This window comes from Oryzias latipes, chromosome 19 (genome assembly GCF_002234675.1).
Source record: "Oryzias latipes chromosome 19, ASM223467v1".
NCBI classification, from domain to species: Eukaryota; Metazoa; Chordata; class Actinopteri; order Beloniformes; family Adrianichthyidae; genus Oryzias; species Oryzias latipes.
This window is the reverse complement of record NC_019877.2, coordinates 15,191,503-15,214,764: the sequence shown is the minus strand read 5'-3', so window position 1 is coordinate 15,214,764 and position 23,262 is coordinate 15,191,503. Positions and strand designations below refer to the sequence as shown.

The 23,262-nt window shown below is 41.5% G+C and overlaps 1 protein-coding gene across 1 annotated transcript; it reads left to right on the top strand.

Annotated features, from left to right (window-relative positions):
- LOC101161194 (heparan sulfate glucosamine 3-O-sulfotransferase 3B1) lies at positions 1-21,794 on the top strand. Its single transcript, XM_020711996.2, has 2 exons — positions 1-825; positions 18,323-21,794. Exons 1-2 carry the CDS (start codon positions 260-262, stop codon positions 18,939-18,941), a joined length of 1,185 nt encoding a protein of 394 aa, XP_020567655.1. The 5' UTR covers positions 1-259; the 3' UTR covers positions 18,942-21,794.
- Positions 21,795-23,262: the final 1,468 nt, after the last annotated feature.

Here is a 23,262-nt window from a genome sequence, read left to right as displayed (position 1 = left end):
GAGATGAACCTTCACGGAGTGGCGGAGTGAATTTCTCTTTAGGAATAGGAACAATATTCCCCCTAAATTATTGTTAATAATACTAGCTTCATGTTTTTTAGTTATCGTTATTTAATAATTGTATTCAATACATTTTTTTCCTGTGATTTGTTATGCTACTAGCTTGTTTTTTAAATATGTTTTTAATTCTGCGGAGGTGTCGCCGGGAGTGAGTTTGGCAAAATGCGCCGCTGGGAGACGATTTCCCCCCGAAAGGCTTATGGAATATAGCCTGCTTTGTCACAGTCTGTATGCCTTGTGGTCCAGCCCAGTGAAAAAGAAACTTGTAGTGCTCGGCATCATGTTTTTAGTCTGGGTCTACATGCTGTACTCGTGCGTGGGCCACTGCTCCACCATGCCAAGTGTCTTGGTGGGCAAGGAGACCGGCACGGCGGTGGGCAGGAGGACCGAGAGCGGCGGCGCGGACCTCGTCTCCCGCCTGCTCGCTAAACCGCAGCCGTGGGAGGATGTGGAGAGCGACTACGAGGAGCCGTCCGTGAGGACCGCCGCGTCCCGGGACCTGCTCAACAACGAGGCGGACCGGCTGGAGGACTGGGAGGAGGAGATGCGCGCCGGGGAGCAGAGAGCCCCGGACCCCAGCGCCCTGTCCAGCTTTTCCAACGGCTCCGGGAGCAAGAAGCTGCCGCAGGCGATCATCATCGGGGTGAAGAAGGGAGGCACTCGGGCTCTGCTGGAGTTCCTGCGGGTTCATCCCGACATCAGGGCCGTGGGAGCGGAGCCGCACTTTTTCGACCGCAACTACGACAACGGACTGGAGTGGTACAGGTAAACTTTCATTTAAACACAACTCTCTTCAAATGAAATTTAGTGCAGCAAAGCAGCTTCATTCCAGATCATCTTCAGGCTTTTTATTCTAGCAGTGGAATGCAAAATATTCCAATAAACTCAACGTTTACGCTAATTGATCTTGTAAAGGTTCCTCTCTTTCAGTCATAACCCCACTGAATTTTTATTATAATGAAGGTGTGCATATTTTTAATCTGCTTTAAAGTTTCTTGCACACGTCATTTTTTGTCCCCTATCGCGTCAAATCGTTCTTTATTTAAAAATTCTTCGTGCGTAAAAGTGAGGTTTGGAGAGCTGTGCGCACGGGCCTGGCTGCTTCTGCATGCGCAGTGATCTCTGTCGGACACACAGCAACACTGCAGCCTAGCGACCCTTCAAATTACAGTTTTTATCATCAGAATATGATTTTTTTTTTTTAATTAATGGGTGGTCATGTTACCATTAAAAAAACTACAACAACAATCTACTAAATTATTAACCTTTTTTTTTAAAGTAAAAAAAACGATGATGTAAAATAATAAATGTACCAAAAAGATATAATGGTGGAAAAAAAAAGTTGTATTTGTCCAGATTAAGCTCAAAATGTTTCCATATCTAACAGGCTCTATGTAGTTCAAGCATTCTTATGTCAACTGCCCCCAGAGAAGGGGATCTACAAGACAAAAGCGAGAGGCCTTCAGAGAAGAAACCCATTTAAAGTCTTCAGAGCTTGATAAACTAACTTTACCTCGCTCATTTCCATCACAAAGTGCTAATATAATGAGTGGAGGAACTGTTGAGCTTCATCATCGCAGCTGAATGCTCACAACATGCAGCCTCGTTAAATGGAATGGAAGTGGTTCCTTTGGTGTTTTGCAAATCTTCCACCAGAGTTGGAGGCTTTTGGTTTCATTTGATGGTTGATTAGACGAGGCTGATTTTCATAATCTGGTTTTAAACCCTGTTGGAAGTTCATTCATGGACAGCTTTGGGTGCAAAAATGTGTTGACTTGCAACTCGATTTCAACGGTTGAGTTTTACGGATGTTGTCAAGTCGGTGACTTTTGTAGGCCTTTTCTGTGTTTTATTTCCTAAATCAACGGACTTCTTGAAGTTCAGATTTGAAAGGGGTGGAGCCTGTAATGTACCACCAAAGTCAACCATGAAAAACAAAACAAAAAATGTAAAGAGAGATGGTTTTACAACTTCCCCTTCAAATGAAAAGACATTTCACATAACCTGAGCCAGGGCATTTTTTGTGATTTTAACGTGTCGAGCTAAAAGTGCAGCTTCTAATTTTTTCTTTCTCTCAAGTTGCATTTAGGGAACAGTAAATTTAGTCATGTCAAACTTTTATGGGGGGAACTACTGTCAGAAATGCGTGTTTCATTAAAACAGATGGTTTTAGTGGTCCCAAGTGAAGGAGAAAAAAAAATCATTTTGTGTAGTGAGGATGTACATAAGAAGGAGATCATACCTTATTTATTACTTATCCTTTTAACCGTCCCATTAGGACCAGTTCCTGGAGATGACTTTGGAGGGAAAAGTGGAATTTTCCAGACTCAAATTCTGTCAAAGATCATTCATAGAGACAGTTTGTTCATGTCCAGGTTGTGTAACAAATTTTCCCGTGTTTGTTCGTTTGCATAAACAGCTTCCATCCCCCCTAAAAAAAAGAGACGCTCACGTAGAGCTGGAATTCCGGCAAATAAATGCAGCCATAGAGAGGAGAGAAGAGAGGAGGAAGCGGCCTGAAAGAGGAGCTTCAAAATAAAAGAAAAAAACGCGTCTCATTGTGGATTTCTGATGCACTTTGACAGTTTTTACTTGTGCCAAAGACAAACGCATGATTCATGTTTTTCACTGAGGGGGGGTCCTTATAACTGGAGGTAGACATTTTCACAGTGAGGTCATGCATGAACCAGCCTGAAGGAACAAACACACACAGAGTCGGAGGGACTGAACTGGGATATTTAGTTGCTGCAACAGTTTTATGATGCAACAAAAGTAAAACTTCTGTTATCTGATGATAAAAGGTGCTCTTCATCTGCACACCTTTCATCTGCTGCAGTGGAAGCTTCTCATGGTGCAGAAACTTCAGAAATTGTGGGTAATTTTAATTTCAATGCTTAAAAAATGCAATTCCATGAAATGAAAAAGTGAAATAAAAAAAAGATGAAAACTATCAAATAAAAAGTATGTGAAAAGAAAAAAGAGGCTCAAAACCATTTTTTGTATTATTTATGTTAAAAACTACTGATACGTTGTCTCAATATGGATGTATGAACATTTTTGGATTAAATCAAAGGTTTCATTTGTTTCTATAGTTATTTCTGAATGGACTATAAAGTGAGAGATGGGCCAAAAGGTTAACTTGATGATCTGGTTAAATTGGATGCAACTCAAAGGTCTTTAATCTGCCTTTTTTTTTAAGCATAGATGTGGGGAATATTAGAAAAGCATGTGTCACACCTGCTTTAATAGTGCAGACTGTAGACAACATGTCTGTAGACTCCGTCCTGAATCAGGATGTCTCTGCTCCGCCTTTGTATTCAAACTGCGATAAACTCAGAGGGAAAACAAAATCTCAAAGCAGCATCAGAAGAAGCTGCTTTGAAAGCTACAAAAGGCACAACTGGGTCATTGTTGCAAAAGAAGGAAAAAAAAAATCTTGTTCCACTATCAGAATTTTCCGGAAGTCTGTGGCATTTTTAACCCCCCCCCCCCCCCCCCCACTGGTAGTGTGTGAGGGTGTGTGTGGGGCTGCAGCTCCGGGCCACGCTGAGGACAGTTCTGGATGGGTGCGCGTCCTTTTATCTGCTCACCGCAGGAGGACTCCCATTTCCACGGAGGTGACCCGTCCGCTCCGCACCGCCGCTGACCTCACCCTCCTTCCTTCCCCTTTCAATGGCTGCAGAGGCCACCTGGTTCTATAGAGTGTCAGTGAAAGGCACCAAGCCAACTAAACACGAGCTGCTGGTGTTTGCATACATTGTGGGAAGTCGGCGGGTGCGCAGAGGTGTGTCTTTTAATGGATGTTTCGGTAAGGCTCAGCTGTGGGGGCAGTAATAATCTTCATCTGCAGCCACAGGAAACTGAAGCGCTCAAACACTGTATACAAACGTGGCCTAACTCCTCTGGGATGGCCAGTATTGATTAGTCAAGCGTGTTTGGACGTAATGTGTAGAGATGGGTTAAGGGCCCTTGATGGGGTCAGAACCACGTCTGAGTCTGTGCTGACCATCTGCAGGAAGCTGCAGCCCCGCTGGGGGTTTTATCAGCTCAGCTCTCAAAGACCCAATTCGATAAAGAAAATGTGTTTTGGGTGTTTTTAACATGTTCTGTAATGGAGGAAATATATAATTAAAATGACTTAAAATGACCTTTCTGAGTATTTCTTTGTTCAAATTGTTGGGAATCAGAAGAGGATGAAATAATGCAGTTTGAAAAAGATTGGAAACTTCAATGGGCAGGCCCCATCTCCATGCTCTGCTCCATTCCGATGCATCCATTTAGATGACTAGATCCGTCTACGTCTTAGTTTTCCTTGTCTGAGCTGGCATCTGGCTCAGAACTGTACGACCGGATGGCTGCAATATTCGACCCCATTTTTGTTGCGCCACTAATGTTAGCTAGGGGCTGTAGGCTAGTGAGAGAGGGTGTAAACAGAGAGCTCCCAGCGGTGGGGAGGGGAAGTGGGGGCAGAGTTGTCCCACCCACAACTCAAGAGGAGAATTTAATGATCTACTGCCGCTCTGCAGAAACTATGTCCTAGAAAACGACAGGCATTTTTTGATTTTGCCTAAAAAAGCATCATCATAATTAAAAGACTACTGGGAACTCTCTTAAAATAAATCAAAAGATGATCAAAGTGGGACTTTAAAGCGTCACCATATCTTCCAGGAGGATTCGGTTTTATCCAGTCGTTCGGGGAAAAACACTCCATTCACAAGATTCAATATTCCGGCTCCTTCTTTGCCTCTATGATTCCTGGTAGTCCCTGGTCAGCCAACCGTGCAGCTGACAGCAGGTTCACATCCTCTCATTAAATCTTCCACTTCCAGTTCCTTCCTCGGATATCATTCTACAATCTCCCAAGAAACACTCCACCAAGCAGCTGTGCGTTTGTGCCGCTGATGTGTAAGAAAAGTGTCACACCTCACGGTCTGTTTGTCCAGTCCGGCGAGGATCCAACTGCAGGCCTCACTGACCACTGACTCGCTTTAGTCGGTCAGCGTAAAGGCGAGCGCTCTGTCCTCCGCTCCTTCCTCCTGCCTAAGCTGGCGTGGCCCATGTGGGTGGAGGAACAGAGGAAAAGACAGCTTTCAGGCGCAAATTACAAGCGGTTAATAGTGAAAGGGGAGGCCTGTGGAGAAGGGAGTGGCAGCACTTTGTCGCCCCCTCAGCCCTCCTTCTGCGGGTGTCCAGTGGCACATCAGTAGAGACAATATGACCAGTCAAGCAACTGTTAAAGAAAAAGAAAAAACAGGAAGTTAACGCTACAGTAAACGTTTGCGGCTCATCCTCTATTAAAAAAAGACTGTCTCATTAAAAAATAAAATAAACAACAACAAGAAACTACCCCCGCCAATCTGCAAAGTGTAAATCAGGAGCTTTTATAATGAGGTGATAATTTAGACCTTGTTCTACAAGTCAGAGCAGAACCAGACATCCTCCCTCTAGGGTTTAATGGTCGATCATTGCTGCTGTTTAAACACTCCTTGCTTAATTGGACAGATGCCGTTTTCTATTTTGTGCTATGTATGCTTTCCTGGGAAAAAGAGGAAGCTAAGAAGAGCAGAAAACATTGACGCTAAAGCTGCAAAAGCTGCACTTGTTCCACGTATGGAGTCCCAGAGGTGGCCATTAGGGTGTTGGAGAGGGCCTCAGCCTGTGGGAGAGCACACACAGACGGAGAGCGCCACCGCCGCTCCCCTGAGCTTTACATTAGCCTGGCAGGGAAAGAGCAGAGCTCATTAAACGCTGCGAGTCCTCTGCGGGCACCTCGCTGGGCCACGGTCGTCCCCTCCATTTAGATGTACTCTCCTCGTGCCGTCGGGTTTTTCCCTCATAAGTGCTGGCAAAACTCTTCAGCTTGACTCGACAAGCTGGACACACTCCACTTTCGATGGCAGCACATGTGTTTTTTCTGTCATTTTTAGCAGTTAAACTTTTAAACTGGTTTGCTTTATTCAAATGTGACAAATCCCAAATGAATATGGACACTTCACCCCCAAGCACACTAGAATAATGTTAATTTTATGACAATTAAAAAGACAATAACAATGCTTGGTATACCCCCTATTTAGAAGCTAAATTGATAGAAGTGCTTTAACCCTATATCAACATTTGTATCATATTTAAGATCTCATTAGCATGATCCAAACTTTCCTAAAAACCCATTAGATATAAACTATTTCAAATTGTCTGCCCTGTAGTTCATAATCTTTCCACTAGAGGCAGTAGAAGGGCTTTTCCTGGTCATAACTCTCAAAGGCAAGAGTTATGTAAATTATCTTAAACTTTATGTTGAAAATAACACATCTATTGTTTTCTTTAATTAATTGATGTATTAAAGGAATATTAAATTACCTAATAATTATGTGTTAATAATACAGTTAAACTATGTTAAAAGTGAGAGAATCAACTTTGAGACAGTGTGTAAATAAGGTCTTTTTTTCCTGAACATGCATCCTAATATTTTTACATCTTAGGGTGTATTCAGACTGGACACATTTGGTCTGCTTTTGCTGACGTAGAGTAACATTGATACATGCGTTTAAAACTGTGAGAGAAAGATGAAGTTTGAATGAACTAAAAGGAACTTAATTATTGATAATTTCTGCCACCAGTTACTTTGTCCCACCCTCATAATTCCTGACAAATGAATGAAGAGACCTTTAGTCATATGTCACTTGTTTACAAACTTTACTCCGGAACAGGAAAGTCCCCTTAACTGCTGTCTGAATGCAGACCAAATGCAAGGTTTAGAACTCGATCCAGACCAAATTAAGCAGACTGGGTCCGGAATTATCCGTTTTCCCAGTCTGAATACACCCTTAAACTAACATTTTTTGTCTGGGTATCATCAAAGTGTTTTAAAAATCTCTTAATGAAAAAACAAAAACAATTTTCCATCAATTCTTTGCTATAGTTGCCTTTATAGGGTTAAAGTGTGTTCATAAGCTTTCTAAATGTACAAATTTAACCCAACTCCTGCATAAGTATTAAATTTATGGCTGTGTTTCACTGGGATCACTTAAAGCTAGAGTGTGGCACGTCAACATACACTGTAAATGAATGTTAGTTACATCCAGACACTTGCCAAAAGAGTTTATGGTGGGGTAATGGCATTCCCACGCCGGAGCTCTGTTATAGATTTTACGTCAACCAGCAGTGATTAGTTTGCCAGGGTTAAGGAGGGGAAGAACCCCGGCTAAAGAGCTGTGCAAATAGGAGCACCTCTGGGGGAGCAATGGGAGTGAGTGCCTCTACACGACATTTTAGACATTTGTGGTGTAAATTCGGCAATTGTTTTAGAAGAAAAACAGTGATCAGTAGACGGGAAATTAATAAAATATCTATCTGGTTCAGAGAGAACCAGAGAGAATTTATTTATCTTAGTTATCTTCATCAAACGTTTCCTAATCTCAGCAAAATATGCAAATGGGTTAAACTATTTCTGGTTGAAAGGGGAACAAAAAGTAGAAATTCCGAGCTGGATACATTTTTTGGATTAAGTTGGAGAATATCCAGACTTCATTTTTGCTAGGACAAACTGGGAATTTAAATGTTTCTTTTTAAAATTTTAAGTGTAAATGTTTAAGTGTAAAAGTTGCTATTTTATTAAAGATGGAGCAGTTTAGGTTTTTCCAAAATTGAGTGAATATGTGTGCACTTAAAAAAAATGTACCCAACATGTAAATGAAGTTTAGTCCTTAAAATAAATTTGAAGAAAAAAAAAAGAATTCTCCCAAAGATAAAAAAGAAAGATTTCTCTTCTAAATCTTAAACTCCTCTTAAGCCATTCCTGGTTTAGTTTCAATAAAATAGAGTACAAGAGAAAACAAATTGGTAGGTTCCAGTACATTAAAAACCAATTGCAACTGAATACAAGCAAAAAGAAGAATCAAACATTCAGTTTTCAGTTTACTGTATGAGGAGGATGTAAAAGTCTTCAAAAAAACAACAATGTGTCCTATGTAAGGCGCTCCACCTTGCAAATGGTTGTGTATACTGATGTTGAAGCCATTTTAAGAGGTACAAGGCGCTGTGTCAAAATGTCCGTCTATTATTTCTAAGGGTTGCAAACAAAGTTGGATGTTGCTGTAAATACACTAATGTCTAGCGCTGTCAGACTGTTTATTTTTACGTGTTACTAACAAGGTTAGTGTATTCCCAGTAACACATTTTTTTGCGGTATTGGGCTGTTTTTTTTAACATAGTTGTGTGTTGTCATAAATAAGTTAACGCAGCTCATTTGTAGCGATGTCGGACGATCAATGTTGGGAATTGAATTAGCGCAGTCACAGTAACGTTGTTTCGGCTGTATCAGTTTGTTATTGTATTTGATGCAAACAAGGTTGGGAGTTACAGCTATTGTGAATATGCTAACATGGCCAATGCTTCTAACGTGGCTAACATGTAGCGTGTTACAAACAAGTTCTAGAGTTACTGTAAACACAGTTAATATGGTCTGACTGATAAACTAATTGCTGACTCCTTTGTTTTGCTAAACGAAGCTTATAGTTTTGTTTGCTCCATTGTACGGAAAACGCGTTCATTGATTTTTTTGGTCTTTTTCAGGGCATAAATTGTTGGGGTTTAACTTTTAAAATCATAAAAAATAAAAAAAATAAAAAAAGTTTCATGACTTGTTTTTCATGCAAAAATACACTTGTATACAACATTACTTTGTCTTGAAAAATGTACACACACAAGCGGATATTAGGTTCATTAACATGTTCACCAACTTAGCCATGTTTGTCTTTAGTTTTGCTGTTTGATTTATCAAAACATGATTCATTTGTCCTCCACTAAAACATTCGAAAATGTTATTTTCTTTCGAATCGCTGCTCAATCTGTGGCTTCTTGTGTTGATTTGTGCTGCAGCTGTGTGATGGAAATATATTTTAGCCACTGCGGAAATGTTGTGCGTCAAGTGCAGACACGGGAGACAAAAGAGTTTTGTTGTCTTCACAGGTATGATCTGAAGAAGGCTCAAATTCAAAGAAAGGAGTAGAATTACCGGAGGAATGCTCACGCCACTCTTTCCACCCCTGAAAGGTGCAGGTTAATTGTCACTGGAGCTGTCTCACCTATTAACGCTAATTATATGTTGGCTGTCAGGCTGTCTTGAGGAATTTGTAAAGCATTAACCTGCAACGACAGCTGGAGGATGAGTAATGGGGGCTAAATAATAACTCCAACACGCAGGGGAGTGACATACAGTAGGAAGGAAATCCCCTCTCTTGCAGCACACAATGCAGTTCACCTGTTTTCTAAAAGGTGTGCAGGCAGTTACGGGTGACAGCCAATTCAAACAGGATGCAAAGCAGCTTGCTCCGACTCCGTGCGCCTGGGGAGTGGGGGTGGTGGCGTGTATGTTCTCCTGGAGTCTTTTTCATCTTTTATTCATCTTTGCTGCAGCTAGATCAAGGAGTCATGTGCCTCCTGGTGCATGTCAAGTGTCAGGAAATCAGCCAGACAGCCCGGTTTTGTCTTCACACCCTGAAAACGTTCGCACACCCAAACAGCTCGCAAAAACGCTAGTCTGCAGCTCCTATTGTCTTAGCTATTCGCTTGTTGCAGTTCATCAGTTGATTTGGCTCTGGCTGTCAGTCAGTCGCACCCTGATGCTGATGGAGTGGAGGAATTTGAGGCCAGCTCTGGACTAACACCTTCAGCAAACACGCTGATTAGAGAGGATTATCAGCGCTGAACAAACTCCGCGACTAATCACAGTTCTAGTGGACTTCAACTCCACAACGGCCTCGCCTGTTCTATCAGCATCCAGTCATTTGTCCTGCATCATTCGTTGATCAAATTGGCAAAATTCTGTCAGATAAGCAAAACTTTCAGAGCAATTCCTTAGAATCGAAAGGAATAAAGCTCTGCACTTCTGAGGGAATACTCAGTCTCAATTCATGAGGGGACGGAGAGGAGGTCTTGTTGTTTTCTGATTTGCACCATCCTTTTCACAGACTCCCCTGTTTTATTTATGTCACATGGTGGGCTCTCCGGCATTCTTTTCTCAGTAATCCTAGGCAGCCATCTATTGCCTTAGTCTGAACTGCCCTTACGGTTGGGTATAGGCTGTCTGCAGGCAAATCTATATGCAAGTGGGGTCACAAGAAATATCAAAGTTGTAGGTAGCTCGGTTATTAACCTGTGGGGCATAAATGTTCATGCACATTTTTTACCATGGTCACGCTGCGGTTGACAGATCGTAGCAAACACTTAAACAACATGCAAGGGTGAGTATGGGTGAAGTAGGTGAGACGCTGGCACATCATGTGGATTTTTCCTTTTTTCAACCCTCCAAATCCTGCACACTGCACAAGTTAGTGCATTTAAAGTGAAAAATGCACGCTCCTTGCACATCCGTTGCATGTGGTCTGGGTCTTAAAAATGAGGAAATTAGGCAATCATAGTGAAGTCTGTGTTGACATCCTATGGGTACCCTACTGGTGCACTTAGATATCAAGTGCACACCCTGTGCATGCAGCAGTTGCGCATGGTCAGTAAGGAGTCAGTAGCTGCGTTTACATGGACAAAAGTAATCGGAAAGAACGCTTGACCGGAAGAAAAATGTGTCATGTAAACACGCCGTTCGGATCAAAATTTCTTTCCGATCGAGATAGATGGGTGATGCTGATTGTTGATCCGATTGTTGCGCATGTAAGCAGTTCATTCCGATCGTGTGTCACTACTGCTCTGATTTAACGTCATGCATAGACGGTGTTTCGCTCCAGAGAAAGCTTTGGAGCAAAAGTATGTGTAACTTATATTATACTTCACAGGGATAATCGTACGTTCCATTTTCATGATGGGGTTACTGGTGTTACGTCATGAGTCTCAAGGCAACTGCAAGACAAACCTGTGCTCCTCTTAAAATCCGTCCGCTCCTCAATGTGACCCTCTACCCAAAAACCCACACCACCTGTTTGGTTCAACCCCTGGTCCAGTTGTGTGACTAGGGCATACGGTCGCAAGCCATTGTGGTTTCAGTCCGGACCCAAAGTCACTTGAAAAGAAAATTTTTAGAGATTATAATAAAAACATGATAGTCGTGCAACCATGGTGCTGTCTATCATGAGGCAACTACGACAGAGTCAAAGGGGAACATCTCAGGAAGTGTTTTCACAGAAGGGAGCTGACATGCAGTCATTTCATGTTTTGGTTTGTTTATTTTTTTTTCTGTCTTGCTGTTGTGTGATACTGGCTGGGTTTGAGCCCAGACTGGATGGACTGTGACCACAGCGCTTGACGCCTGCTCTCATTCCTATTGATTCATGATGTCTGCCATAAACTCCCCCCTCTCATATGCAGGCTTGTACTCGGGGCAGTTTGAGGCACTGCGCTGACTGGAACTCCCTGGTTCAGAGACAAATGATGGCCTAGCGAGTTGCATTTTTTGGGTTAGCCGTTGTGTTTACGCGGAGGGTCAGTGGATTCCCAGGCTGCTCTGACATGTTGCAGCTCCTGGAAGGAGTTCAGGGGTCTGGGAGCTGCTTTCATTAAGCAATCTCAGAGTTTGGATAGCTCAGTGTCAACGGACTGCTTTGGAGATCTGGATCATTTCCTTCTAACAGACTTTTTTTCTTTCCTTTTTTTTTTTACCCCCAAAGAAAAATGTGTGTTTTGACTTTTTTACTTGTAGCAGGTTCTCTACTCATAAAAATGGAAAGATTTGGCCTTTGTTAACAAGTTGTCCAACTTCAAGATTGGTGTTTCTTTTGATGAGTTTTAGGACTTTATAGAAAGATTTTAAGAAACCCCAAAAAATGACTCAGTTCAGTTGCTCAGTTAGGAAGAATACGATGACGTTCTGACACACTACGTCATCCAGTTTTCATACTAGGCCAGTCGGAATTCTTCATTTGAGCTGAGGATTTGGAAGGGCTTCCATTACCACCAGAGTTCCCAGTAACACCACATTTGGTAATTTGAAGCATTCCTGCAATCAGTGGACAATCCCATCAGCAGTGAAATCTGTATGCAGACACAGAAGTTTATAACACTACTTTTAGAGTGAACCAAGAAGGCAGGGTCCCCTTTTGGGGGGAGAAACCTCACTTTAATAGGTAAACGGTTTGTCTTGTCAGGAAATGAAGTGTCAAAAAGCTCCAAGTGAAGGACTTCACCAAAGCAATGATATCTCTACAAAAGAGCTTATTGAACATCATCATTATCATTAGAAAGGTTATTGAATCAAACAGCCAAGTGGGTAGATTTTGTGAATTCATTTCATTTAATACCTGAATATTGATTTTAATGAAAATAATATATATTTTTAAACCTGGTCCTTTTCTGTACTGATGTCCACTAATGAGCACAACTTTGCTTTAAAGTCCCACTCCAATCATCTTTTGATTTAAGTACAAAAAGTTCCCAGTGGTCTTTAAATTATAATTTTTACATTTTTATCCAAAATGAAAACGTCATTTTCTTGGTCATAGTGTCTGCAGAGTGGCCGAAGGTCATTAGAAATTCATATCTGAGTTATGGGCGGGACTGTTGGCGAGGAGCATCCCCGCCCCCTTTCCCTCCCCGTTGCTGAGAGCTCGGAGCATGCAATTGTAAGCTTAATTTTCCTAATATTTGTCCTCCATCATTAGAAAAAAAGCCACAAGATCATGTTTTAAAACACCCAAAACACTATTTTCATTAGAGTGGGTCTTTAACGACCCAAAAATAAATAAAGCCTTTTTCTGAAAAAGTCCATCACATCAGTTTGAGAAAAGTCTGTGGTTAGGAGCAGCTGGAGAAAAAGGGAACTCAGAGAACTTTTAGCATTTTTTTCTCCCACTTTTTATCCTCCCTCTTTGCACTTGTTACGTCAAACCTGGATCAGAAAAGAGTGAACTAAAATGGCTAAAACATGCTGTTCAAAGTCCTGGATTTCTGGGATTGGGATGTGTTTGCTTCTCTGATCTTGCTTTATTGTGACAGGTAAGTTTACCCTGGAGCTTCTTTGCTTACTGTTTGGTGTTTGTGATCGCCTCGGTGGTGTCACCTCCCACGGGTAGATGGCCCTCACTTGGGTCTTGAAGTCATGGAAACGGCTCCAACTCTAAATGGTGAACTCCACCCTCCTTTCGCTGCTGACACAAAATGCCCTCTGATTTTCTCGCATTCAAATGTACAAACCCCTAATTTGAGATTCAAATCTTTCCCCCTTCAAACAACCAGACATGTGAGACAATTGAAAACATTCCGGATCGAAAATCGACAGACGTGAGGCTTTTCCTTTTGTCTGTGAGCAAACTAGTCGTTTCGTCTGGGATGCTGTGACACACGGTGGCTCAGTGGCAGCCCCTTATCTTCACATCAAAAGTGACAGGGGGGAGGCGGAAGCATCAGACAGAAATAACCTGTTTCCTGCCTCCCGTTTAGATCTACTGGGATGATGGCTCTTTAAAACTCAGGCCAGAGGCCTTCTCCGCCTGCCCACGTTTAATGCAACCGTTTGACAGGGGCCTCTGCCTTCTGTCTTATCACGTCTTCCCACATGGAATTAGTCTTGGAGGGTAAAGGTGCAGGTTCTAAAGCACACCAGCAAAGGAAGGAAGGAAGTTTGTGTCATGATATTAGATCTTTACAGTATTATTGTTGCCGCGGCAGACAGCCGGACCCTGAGGGGCCGCTGTTATCTAAAGAGAACAGGGTGTTGTTTGGAGGACAGTTTTGGCACACGCTTTGCTCAAGAGCCCTCCAAAGGGCCTCTCTTAAGGATGAAGAAGTGCTTCACTCAGCTGCCAATGATGACCCTCCCTCCCACACACCTCCCAGCCTTCCTCCTCCTCTATCTTGCCCTCTCTCTACCCTGCCCCCATCACCGCCCCTCGGCCCTGACCGCTGCCCTGCTCAGTGGTCAGGGACAATGGTTCACTTTGAAAGAAAAGCAGGGGAAAAAGAAGAGGCCGGTGTCACAGGACTGCCTGTTTGCTGACGGGATCTTTAAAAGCAGCACCTCATAAATCAAAAATGAACATAATGGGCATTGTTTCTGCAAGAGCTACTTGTCGCACTAAAATTCCCCTCCTCTTCTTCTCCTTTTTCTCCCTTCTCACACCCTGATTTGCTCCTTTGGCAGCCTGAGTGGGTAAAGTCAGAGGTGGAGGTTTTTTATTTGGGTGGGGGGGAGGAGGAGATCTTTTCTTGTGGCATTGCTGCTTTTAAAAAAAAGGCTTCCTCACCATTTTCTTTCGCACCGTCCCCCTTTTTTTATGCTTCTGCAACCCCCAACACTAGCTGTTAAAAAGAGGAGTCCCTTCGCTTGGATCAGCATAATCTGTCACATTGTAACTCCAGCCTCCTCCCCATCTCCATGCCGTATTGTCATATTGAAATCGGATTAGACTGCGCAGCATTTTCAGTTTAATTCGGGGCTCTTTTTTTTATTTGAATCTTGGCACATGGGTTGACGAAAAGGTTGCAACCACTCTCACCATTGTGCATCGAGAGATCGGCGACGTGCAGCACCGTTTAAGTTGTTTGGTTTGCAGTTTGCAGGATCCCCCACGCTCTTGCATGCACAGAGTTCGTTGAGTGTGTTGATTTCACCAGTCCATTAGTGAGATTCTAGTGGCAGCCTTGCACCCCTGTTTGCTCCCTTCACCGCTCTGACATGTCAGCATTCAGGGTGATGCTATCATAATTAGATCACTAATGGTGAATTGGGATTATGCAAATCTACTTATGCCATTTCATTTTCTTGGTTACTTGACATCACCATTTGATGTTTTTTTTTTCTCCTACTCTTTGCACACAAATTTGAGCACCGAGCTCTGCATTGCATGAATTAACCATGTGTTAATGGGCATGAACTAGATTTCAGCTCTTGCATTATTTTGTGGAGTAGTGCCAGACCTTGCAAAGAAAGTGTCCAGCGTTTCATCTTTTTTTTTTTTCTTTTACCTCAAGTTGAAAATATAATTTAACAAGCTTAACAGTGAAGATGTTGCCGGCGACATCTGAATAGCTGAGGTTGTAACGATTCATTTTACCAACGATCTGATTCATAGTCATGTTCACATTGGTTCATTTTGAACCATCTGATTCTTAGTATCCCTTGTGCTTTCCTAAGCACTTTTTACCATTGGGAGTTGGGTCATCTAGACCCACTAGACAGTGCTCTGAACCTTTTTTCTTCAATGATTTGTGATCTTCACTGGTGTCCATGGATTACATGAAATCTTTCCACCTTTATCCACCTTTGTCATGGTAGGGAGAACACGTCAATGTAAGGGTGGGGTCATCTAAGATAGCACAAGGGTTAAAGGCGATCTAGGACATGTTTAGCCGAACATTCAACCAATGTGACTTAGAGATTAATACCTAGGTATTGAACAGTCCAGGTGAAGCTTTCCAGATTCCTTGTTTGCTTCAGCTTAAAAAGCTTTCACAACAAAAGCAGGCTTTAGGGGTACAACAGAGTTGGTGTGTGCTCTGATAGATCGATGCCATTGGTTATCTTTCTTTTTAATGCTTATTTGTGTATTGATCACAATTTACTTTAGTTTTCCAACATTATTTAAAACAGCCTTCCATTTTTAACTGATCATGAAACGATGATCACAAAAATCAGAAGGCTATGGCGAACACGTTTTAAAAAATGGTCTGTCTTGACACGCAATGCGCAACAGGTGAGCTGTCAGAGCAGAGCGTGCAGTAGGCAACAAATTCTGCTGACAATTACCTGCTTCCTTCTCACATTACACTGACTTTGTGTCAGGCAGCCGGAAGGGTAAAGCCAGTCTGATGTCTGGTCTGGCTGTCACACGAGGCTAAATGCGTAAAAAAAAAAAGCTACTTTTCACATAACCTGTTGTACAGTTCAAAATTTGACCCCTTATCTGTCCACTGGGAATCTGAAAGAAGCATTTGATCCCATGTAGATCACTCAGGCTGGTTTTCTTCCTGGTCCAGAGCCCAGACAGAGAAAGATGATATATCCCCCAATGTCAGTCAAACAGCTCTTATCGGCTCCTCCATAATCTTGACTTTGCGGTTTGCCACCAGTTGTGAAACCTAATGCTGAGAGAGCAAAGCGCATTCACTTTCTATGGAACCAGCCACTTTCAAGTGCTGCTTGTGTAGACAGTGCTGATCTAAACCTTTCTAGTCATTATAAAAGGATCTCTTTTGTATCAAAAAAGCTGCAACAAACCTGATCAACTTTCAGTGCCTTGGTTGTTTGATTTCTTTTTAGTCAGTCTGCTGTTGGTTGAGATATCACAACAATAAAGAAATGGAGAAGGGGAATATGTGGTAGAAGGAGAGGGCTTGGATTCATAACTGAGTATAAAGTCTGAGATAACCCTTTGATGTCTAGATTGAAGCACATTTGAATACAAAAATAAATTTGCAGTCCCCAACCTTATAGGCCACGGAGCGGTTTAGTGTCAGACAGTATTTTCACGGACCAGCCTGGACTGGGCTCTGCTTTGGACAGTTCACGCCTTTATATAACCTAGTCATTTCTGATAATAGACACCTTGGAGAGCATTTTCCTGCTTATACCATGGTCACTTACGACAGAAATGAACATTAAATAACAGTACTTAAATGTTGTTAAGTTTTGGTATTAAATCTTTTTTCACAAGAAGTGGACTATTTATTTAATATGTGGAGTGAGGGAACAACTGTCAAGCTATATTCACACTGCCCTCTGCAACGCGTGTTCACGTGAGCACTTTCGATGAAAAGTTTAAGTAAACGCGCATAAATTAGCATTTCTGGCGTCTGCGTTCAAAACTCTTGCATTCACCCATAGCTATGCAAGTTTCTACAAATGTTTTCAGGCTCTATGTACAAAACGTGAATTGAAAGTTAAATAGGTCAAACGTTTAATAAATGATTTATTGATGACATCCCTTTAATTAACAGAAGTGCCAACTGTTTGAAAACTGAGGAGGTGGAGGAGAAATTAGATGACACCAAGTCCATCATATATCGAAAAAGAACCGTAAAGGAAGAAGCCTGGAGCAGGATTTACAAGATTTGCAACGCTTCAAAGTTTCGCACTAAGTGTCTTCCAACTGTAGGTGGTGGACATGCACTGCTCATCCAGTGTGAACACAGTGGGCTAAATGCGTGTTCAAGAACTGGCGTTTAGTGCATTACTGAACTTGCGTCACATGTCCAGTGTGTCCATAGCTTCACAAAAAATCCATGTTTCGAGTAAAGACTCCTGTTTTTTGTCTGTTAAGAGGAGCTTTCCTTTTATCTTTGAAGTCGAGGACTCTTCTTCTGTTTCTTCATTGGCTTCTCAGTGCCTTAACCCTTTCCCAATATGTTTGTTTCTTGTTAACTTTGCTAGCTCAGAGGTTTCAGTTTAAAGGTCCCGCTTTGGGAAAGTAGCAGTTGGATTTTAGAAACATGACAGAGTGACTTGACAAGCGTTAAGAATGAGTTGAATGTGGTGCAGAAAATCCTGTAATTTTCTAGAATCAGATTATAAATAAAAATGTAGGTTGTTTTTTTTTTTCTCTGCCGCCTGGTACCAGCTGTCCCATGTCGGGGACCACTGCACTAATAACCTTCAGGGGCTTGTATTCACCAAACATAGCAGTCTCCATTTGTTCCTTTATACATTGATAACTTGGCTGAGATTCTACAATTGTCAAGCTTGTTTGTCCCCCATGTCTCCTTATTTTTGGGATGGCCAGAATTGGCAGACACAATATCAGTCTTTTAAGTTTTATATGAGCTTAAAATAAACCAACAGCTCTAGGTTTAACAAAAAAATTCACTGTCTTTTCTTCTATCTGTCCATTCGTCACTCTAAATTGGCTAAGGCTTTGATTTTTTTTTTCTTATGATCAAAGGAGAATTAAAGCTTGGACTGGTTTGAGAAATAAGGGCTTGGAAAATAATTTTAGAAAGCCACGTTAATGTAAGTGGGTGAGATTCATCCCAAAAGAGGAACATATGGCCAGATTAGCTTTAGGAAAACACATGATTTTAATTCCTCACTTGTTTAAACAGAACTTGGATAATGTTTCTAAATATCCCTATAATCGTGTAGTAAATGAAGGTTTTCTAAGGGGTTCTTTTCTTTTTTTTAAAGTGAGATATCTCCTGACTGAGTGAGATTGTTGACATTGGAGAGCTGCCTGCACTAATAGGTTTTCAAGCTCTGTAATAAGGCTAAACAGGCTCAGTGAGTCATTGATTGCAGAACGCAGTACACTCCATCAGCTTGATTACATTATCCGAGACCTTTCTCCATCTTACCCTTCTCCTAACCTTTAATTCTCTTTCTTTTTAGGGAGCTGATGCCGAAGACCCTGGAGGGCCAGATCACCATGGAGAAAACCCCCAGCTACTTTGTGACCAGAGAGGCTCCAGCACGGATATCAGCCATGTCCAGGGACACCAAGTTAATCGTGGTAGTGCGGGACCCCGTCACTAGGGCTATCTCTGACTACACACAGACATTGTCTAAGAAGCCTGACATTCCCTCTTTTGAGAGCCTCACCTTCAAAAACAGGACTACAGGGCTCATTGACACTTCCTGGAGCGCCATCCAGATCGGTATCTACGCCAAGCACCTGGACAACTGGCTGCAGTATTTCCCCATGGAGCAGATCCTGTTTGTCAGCGGCGAGCGTTTGATCAGTGACCCGGCTGGAGAGCTGGGTCGCGTTCAGGACTTCTTAGGCCTCAAGAGGATCATCACAGACAAACACTTCTACTTCAACCAGACCAAGGGTTTCCCGTGCCTCAAGAAAGCAGAAGGCAGCAGCAAGCCACACTGCTTGGGGAAGACCAAAGGACGGACTCATCCGAACATTGATCCGGAGGTGGTACAGAGGCTGCGGGACTTCTACAGACCCTTCAATATGAAGTTCTATCAGATGACGGGACATCATTTTGGCTGGGATTGACGTAAAAGTCCCAAAACACTTTTTTTGTTAAAGTTGTACATTTTTTATTTCTCTGTAATTCAAACGCAAGACATGGCGGTATTGAGATATATGTAAAATGTACAGAAATCTATTTTATTATTTATTTTTATTTTTAAGCAATTAATTCACAGAGCTGCCTAACCATATTTGTACATAACGTTTAACCCACGTTTTTTTTTTCTTTTTAACATTCCTCATCTTGATTCAGATAATCAACAACAGCTGAAGTCAAAGCTGAGCTGGAAAAAGAAAAGCACTAAAATGAGTGCTTCCAGAGAAGTGTAGAGCATCAACCCATCCTCATTTACATAGGCATCATAGCTGCTGCCATTCTTTTGTGAAATTCTCTGTTAGAATCCAGCTTTAAATCCCTTTCATCAGCCCAAGAAGCAGTTCTAATGTCCCATTTCACTCAATTAAGGCTTGATCAATAGACCTAATTGATACTCATTGTGTCACTCATGCTTAAAGTATACAGCTGCCCTTTTCCCTCTCAGTGCTCCTGCTGCCTGTTTTAATGAATGAAGCATCCATCAAACATTAAATCCCATCTCGGACCACATAAGAGCACATGTTAACATTATGCTAATCGGTGAAAGGTAACTGGCAGATCGATCAGGCCCCTTCATTCAGAAGCGGCGCTGGCTTTGAGCCAGGCTCATGCCCTGTTCTCTCTGCTCAAAGGTCGTGCAAAGTCTCAATCAAGTTTCCTTCAGAGGCCTTTGATTTGTTGAGAGCAGATAGCTGGAGCTCAACAACAGTGTGTGCCTTGTTTCACACTGAAGCGACGTTCACGCTGCCCTCCGCAACATGCGTTCAACCGTCCACTTTCAATAAAAAAGTCTATGTGAATGCGTGTTTTGCGCTTCGGTGTTCAAAACTCTTTTTTTCGGGCTCTATATACAAAACATGCAGCTATTGAACACACAATGAAAGTCAAACCAGGTTGAATTTTGACCAATCAGGGTAGTAACTGGTAGTAACGTATGGATGGTGTCCCTTTTAATTAACAAAAGTGCCAACGATTTAAAAAGTGATTATGGAGGAGAAATTAATAATTGTGGTTGGTGCCCAGACAAAATTATATAACGCTAAATCTGTCATACATCTGGAGCAAGATTCACAACACGCTTTGACATTTTACGTCAAGCTTTTTCCAACTGTAGGTGGCTAACATTTGATAGTAAACATTAGCAAAAGATCAAGAAGAAGAAACCACTCCCTACTTGTCCAGTTTGAACACCATTTGCTAAACACACTTTTAAGAATACACGTCACATGCCCAGTGTGAAGGTAGCTTAAAATGGAAATCTTTTGTTGGAAGCAGACATGGCGTATCGACCCCAAAAATGTTTTGAAGTTGAGTCAATTTAAGGGCTTCAAGGAATAAGATTTTCAAGTCCAGTAGCGCCGACTTCACTTCAACAAAAGGTCACCTAGATGAATGAGAACCTTCACGGGTCCCAAGAATGTGCATAAAGTTGCAACGAGGTTTCCCCTCAGTGAAATGCAGCCGCCCAGACCTGACATATGTTCTGAAGAAGTCAATGAGACAATAAAAGATGTTTTAAATGCTCAGATCGCAGCATGAATAGCCTCAGGCAGGATTTAGCTGTCTGTCCTCTGGTGTCATCAGAAAACTTCATGAGTCCTCATCCATGGCTTTTATCGTGTATGCCTTATTCATCCTCATCACATTCACACTTTCTACTACAGATTTCAAATCCCTGCTTGTTGCCAAAAAGAAATTAACTTTAAGGTGTTTCATGTTTTAAAAGATTGATCTCCATACTTTTCCTTTTTCCTGCAACCTGAATTTATTATTTAGTCTCTCGTATTTGTACTTGAATTCTTGATATGCAGGAGAGACATATGCGACCATCGCGCTTTGACGTTAATGCTCTACAGCGAGCAGAAACCAACTAACAAAAGCACGGAGCGGCGTTCTCCACAAAGTTCTGTGCGACACTGTGCTATGCATGACTGGCGTTGTGGCCATTACATAAATGCAGGCATAATGGCAAGGGATTATCAACATCCAGAGAAGGGTTTTATGTGTTGACGCAGAGCCCAGACTGAATGTAAATGAAGCTCACAGAGGGTGATCTATAAAACTGTGACGAGTTTCCTAAAGTAAAAAAAAAAAAAAATGCTGTGCCTCTTTACCAGTTCAAAATAATTAGCCAGTTCGAGTTATAAAAGATAGATAAAGAGCAATCCTATTTTTCTTGCTTTCAAGTTGAAATGAACTGCCTGATTAAACTTCAATTTAACAGTTGTCAGCAGGGAGATGGAGGCAGTTAAACTTTTCTTTTAATGTGTGATTCTTTGCTGAGATTTCTGGAAAGAAAAAGCCTTTATCTCCCTGCCTGTCTCTTTTGTGCAATGCTTGATTAGAAATGGCATTTATTGGTGACCTCTTTTATCAAGTTTTTACATTCTAAAGGAGTAGATTCTTTTTTCCGACTTATGGGAGTACTGCATATGAATTCTGGTCATATTTTCAAGGGGATTATCAAGAATACATAAGAAAATGGTTGCACACATGGATCCATTCTATGATGCTGCTCTGGCTATGGTTGAGTTTTAGTCAACCTGTACTGAGAACTAGTATGCTTGTCTTGTTCACAAATGACGTATACAAGCCGATCTGTATATACAAAACTGGGAAAGATATGTAAATCAATTATTTTGTGGTATTTACATCAAAGTAATTAATTTTCACTGTTCAAGAGCAAAAGGGTACAGATGTTTCTGGATGAATAAATATTGAGCATTCATAATATTTCTTTGTAAGAGGAAACAAATAAATACATATATATTTTACCAATATTTTGTGTCTGGCTTTTGCTGCTTCGTTGTTTTTTTCTTCATGGTTTCCTTTAGATATTACTTAAATATCAACTCTAAAAATAAATGATAAACATCTACTGTTTGTTTATTTATTGACTAGAACAAGATTGTAGCTGCGCAATTAAGATAAATTAACAGAAGCGTTTCTTTCTTAACATGTAAGTGTTATATCTCAGAAAATGTATACATTATTATACTTATTCAAACATGGGTTCATTTACCTCTTAAGAGTGGTTTTAAAGTCACTATCTTATGTTTGTAAAGTTTAATCATTTAGTTAAGTAGAAAAACTGCTGCTATTTTAATGCATTTCCTTTTTGAGCCATTTTACGAATTCGATGCGCGTTTGTTTCTTAAATAATATACCACTAAAAATTGTGTTTCTGAGTAATGGATCTATTTGAACCTCTCAGAATGTTTTTTTCACATGAAATCCCAAAACTTTTTCCAAAAATACTTTGGGACTTAGTTTTAAATTCAACCCCATAACAGGACAGTCTGACTTCTGATTAGCACTCTAAAACTTGTTGAAACAAATTCTTCCAGTTCGTTATTAATTACCTGTGCCATATACATTTTGTAAGTACATTTTATTCCATTCTAAATTATTTTGAGTATTTGAATGATAAGTCCAACCTTCAACCATGTAATGCCACAATCACACCGGGCTCGGAAACGTGAAGATGAGCGACCACTTTCACTGACAAGTCTATGTAAATTACGCATTGTCAGAAGTAGGACCTCTGTCTCCTCCTCTGGTCACCATCAGGAACTGTCTCCAGAGTGGTGACCACACTGCATCTCCCAGCAACCCCAGCGCACACTTCCTGGATGCTGCACACCCGACTCTCATTCGTTCATCAACCACAGCATACTTTGCACTGCACTGAGCCACACTCAGTGCAAAGTATTATTTGTGCCACTCTGCCTTCCTTACTGAGCGCTGTAATTGCATCTGATCTTCTGTTTCTGACTCTGTTTGCCTGCCACCTGCCCCGACTCTCACCTGGACTCTGACCACCCTGTCTCTCCTCGGATGATCTTATCCCTGTTACAGACCCCTACCTGGCTGACGTAGCTTTGTGGACTTTTATCTGATCTAATAAACCTGCTGCATTTGGATCCACACATATAAATGCTCCTTTTTGCTAATGCGTTCAAAACTCTTATGTTCACGCGTTACTACGTTTTTAAGTCCGTTTTGGGGCTCTACACACTAAACATGCGGCAATTTAGTGTGACATTACAATACATGGAAGTGAACATCGGTTGAAAATTGATCATTAAGCAGAAATTCTCATTTGCGATTCGTGCATGGCTAGAATTACGCAACGCCAAATCTTTCATATATTAAAAAAGGAGCTGTAAAAGACAAAGCTTAGAGCAGTATTTACTCCAAGATCAAGCCTCTTCCAACTGTGAGTACATGCACTAGCATCGGACAGAG

Bases quoted from the DNA above. Each gene is read 5' to 3' on its own strand.
- LOC101161194 (XM_020711996.2), top strand. From the start codon at position 260: ATGGAATATAGCCTGCTTTGTCACAGTCTGTATGCCTTGTGGTCCAGC. The intron at 826-18,322 runs GTAAACTTTCAT...CTTTCTTTTTAG, and splicing joins AACGGACTGGAGTGGTACAG to GGAGCTGATGCCGAAGACCC.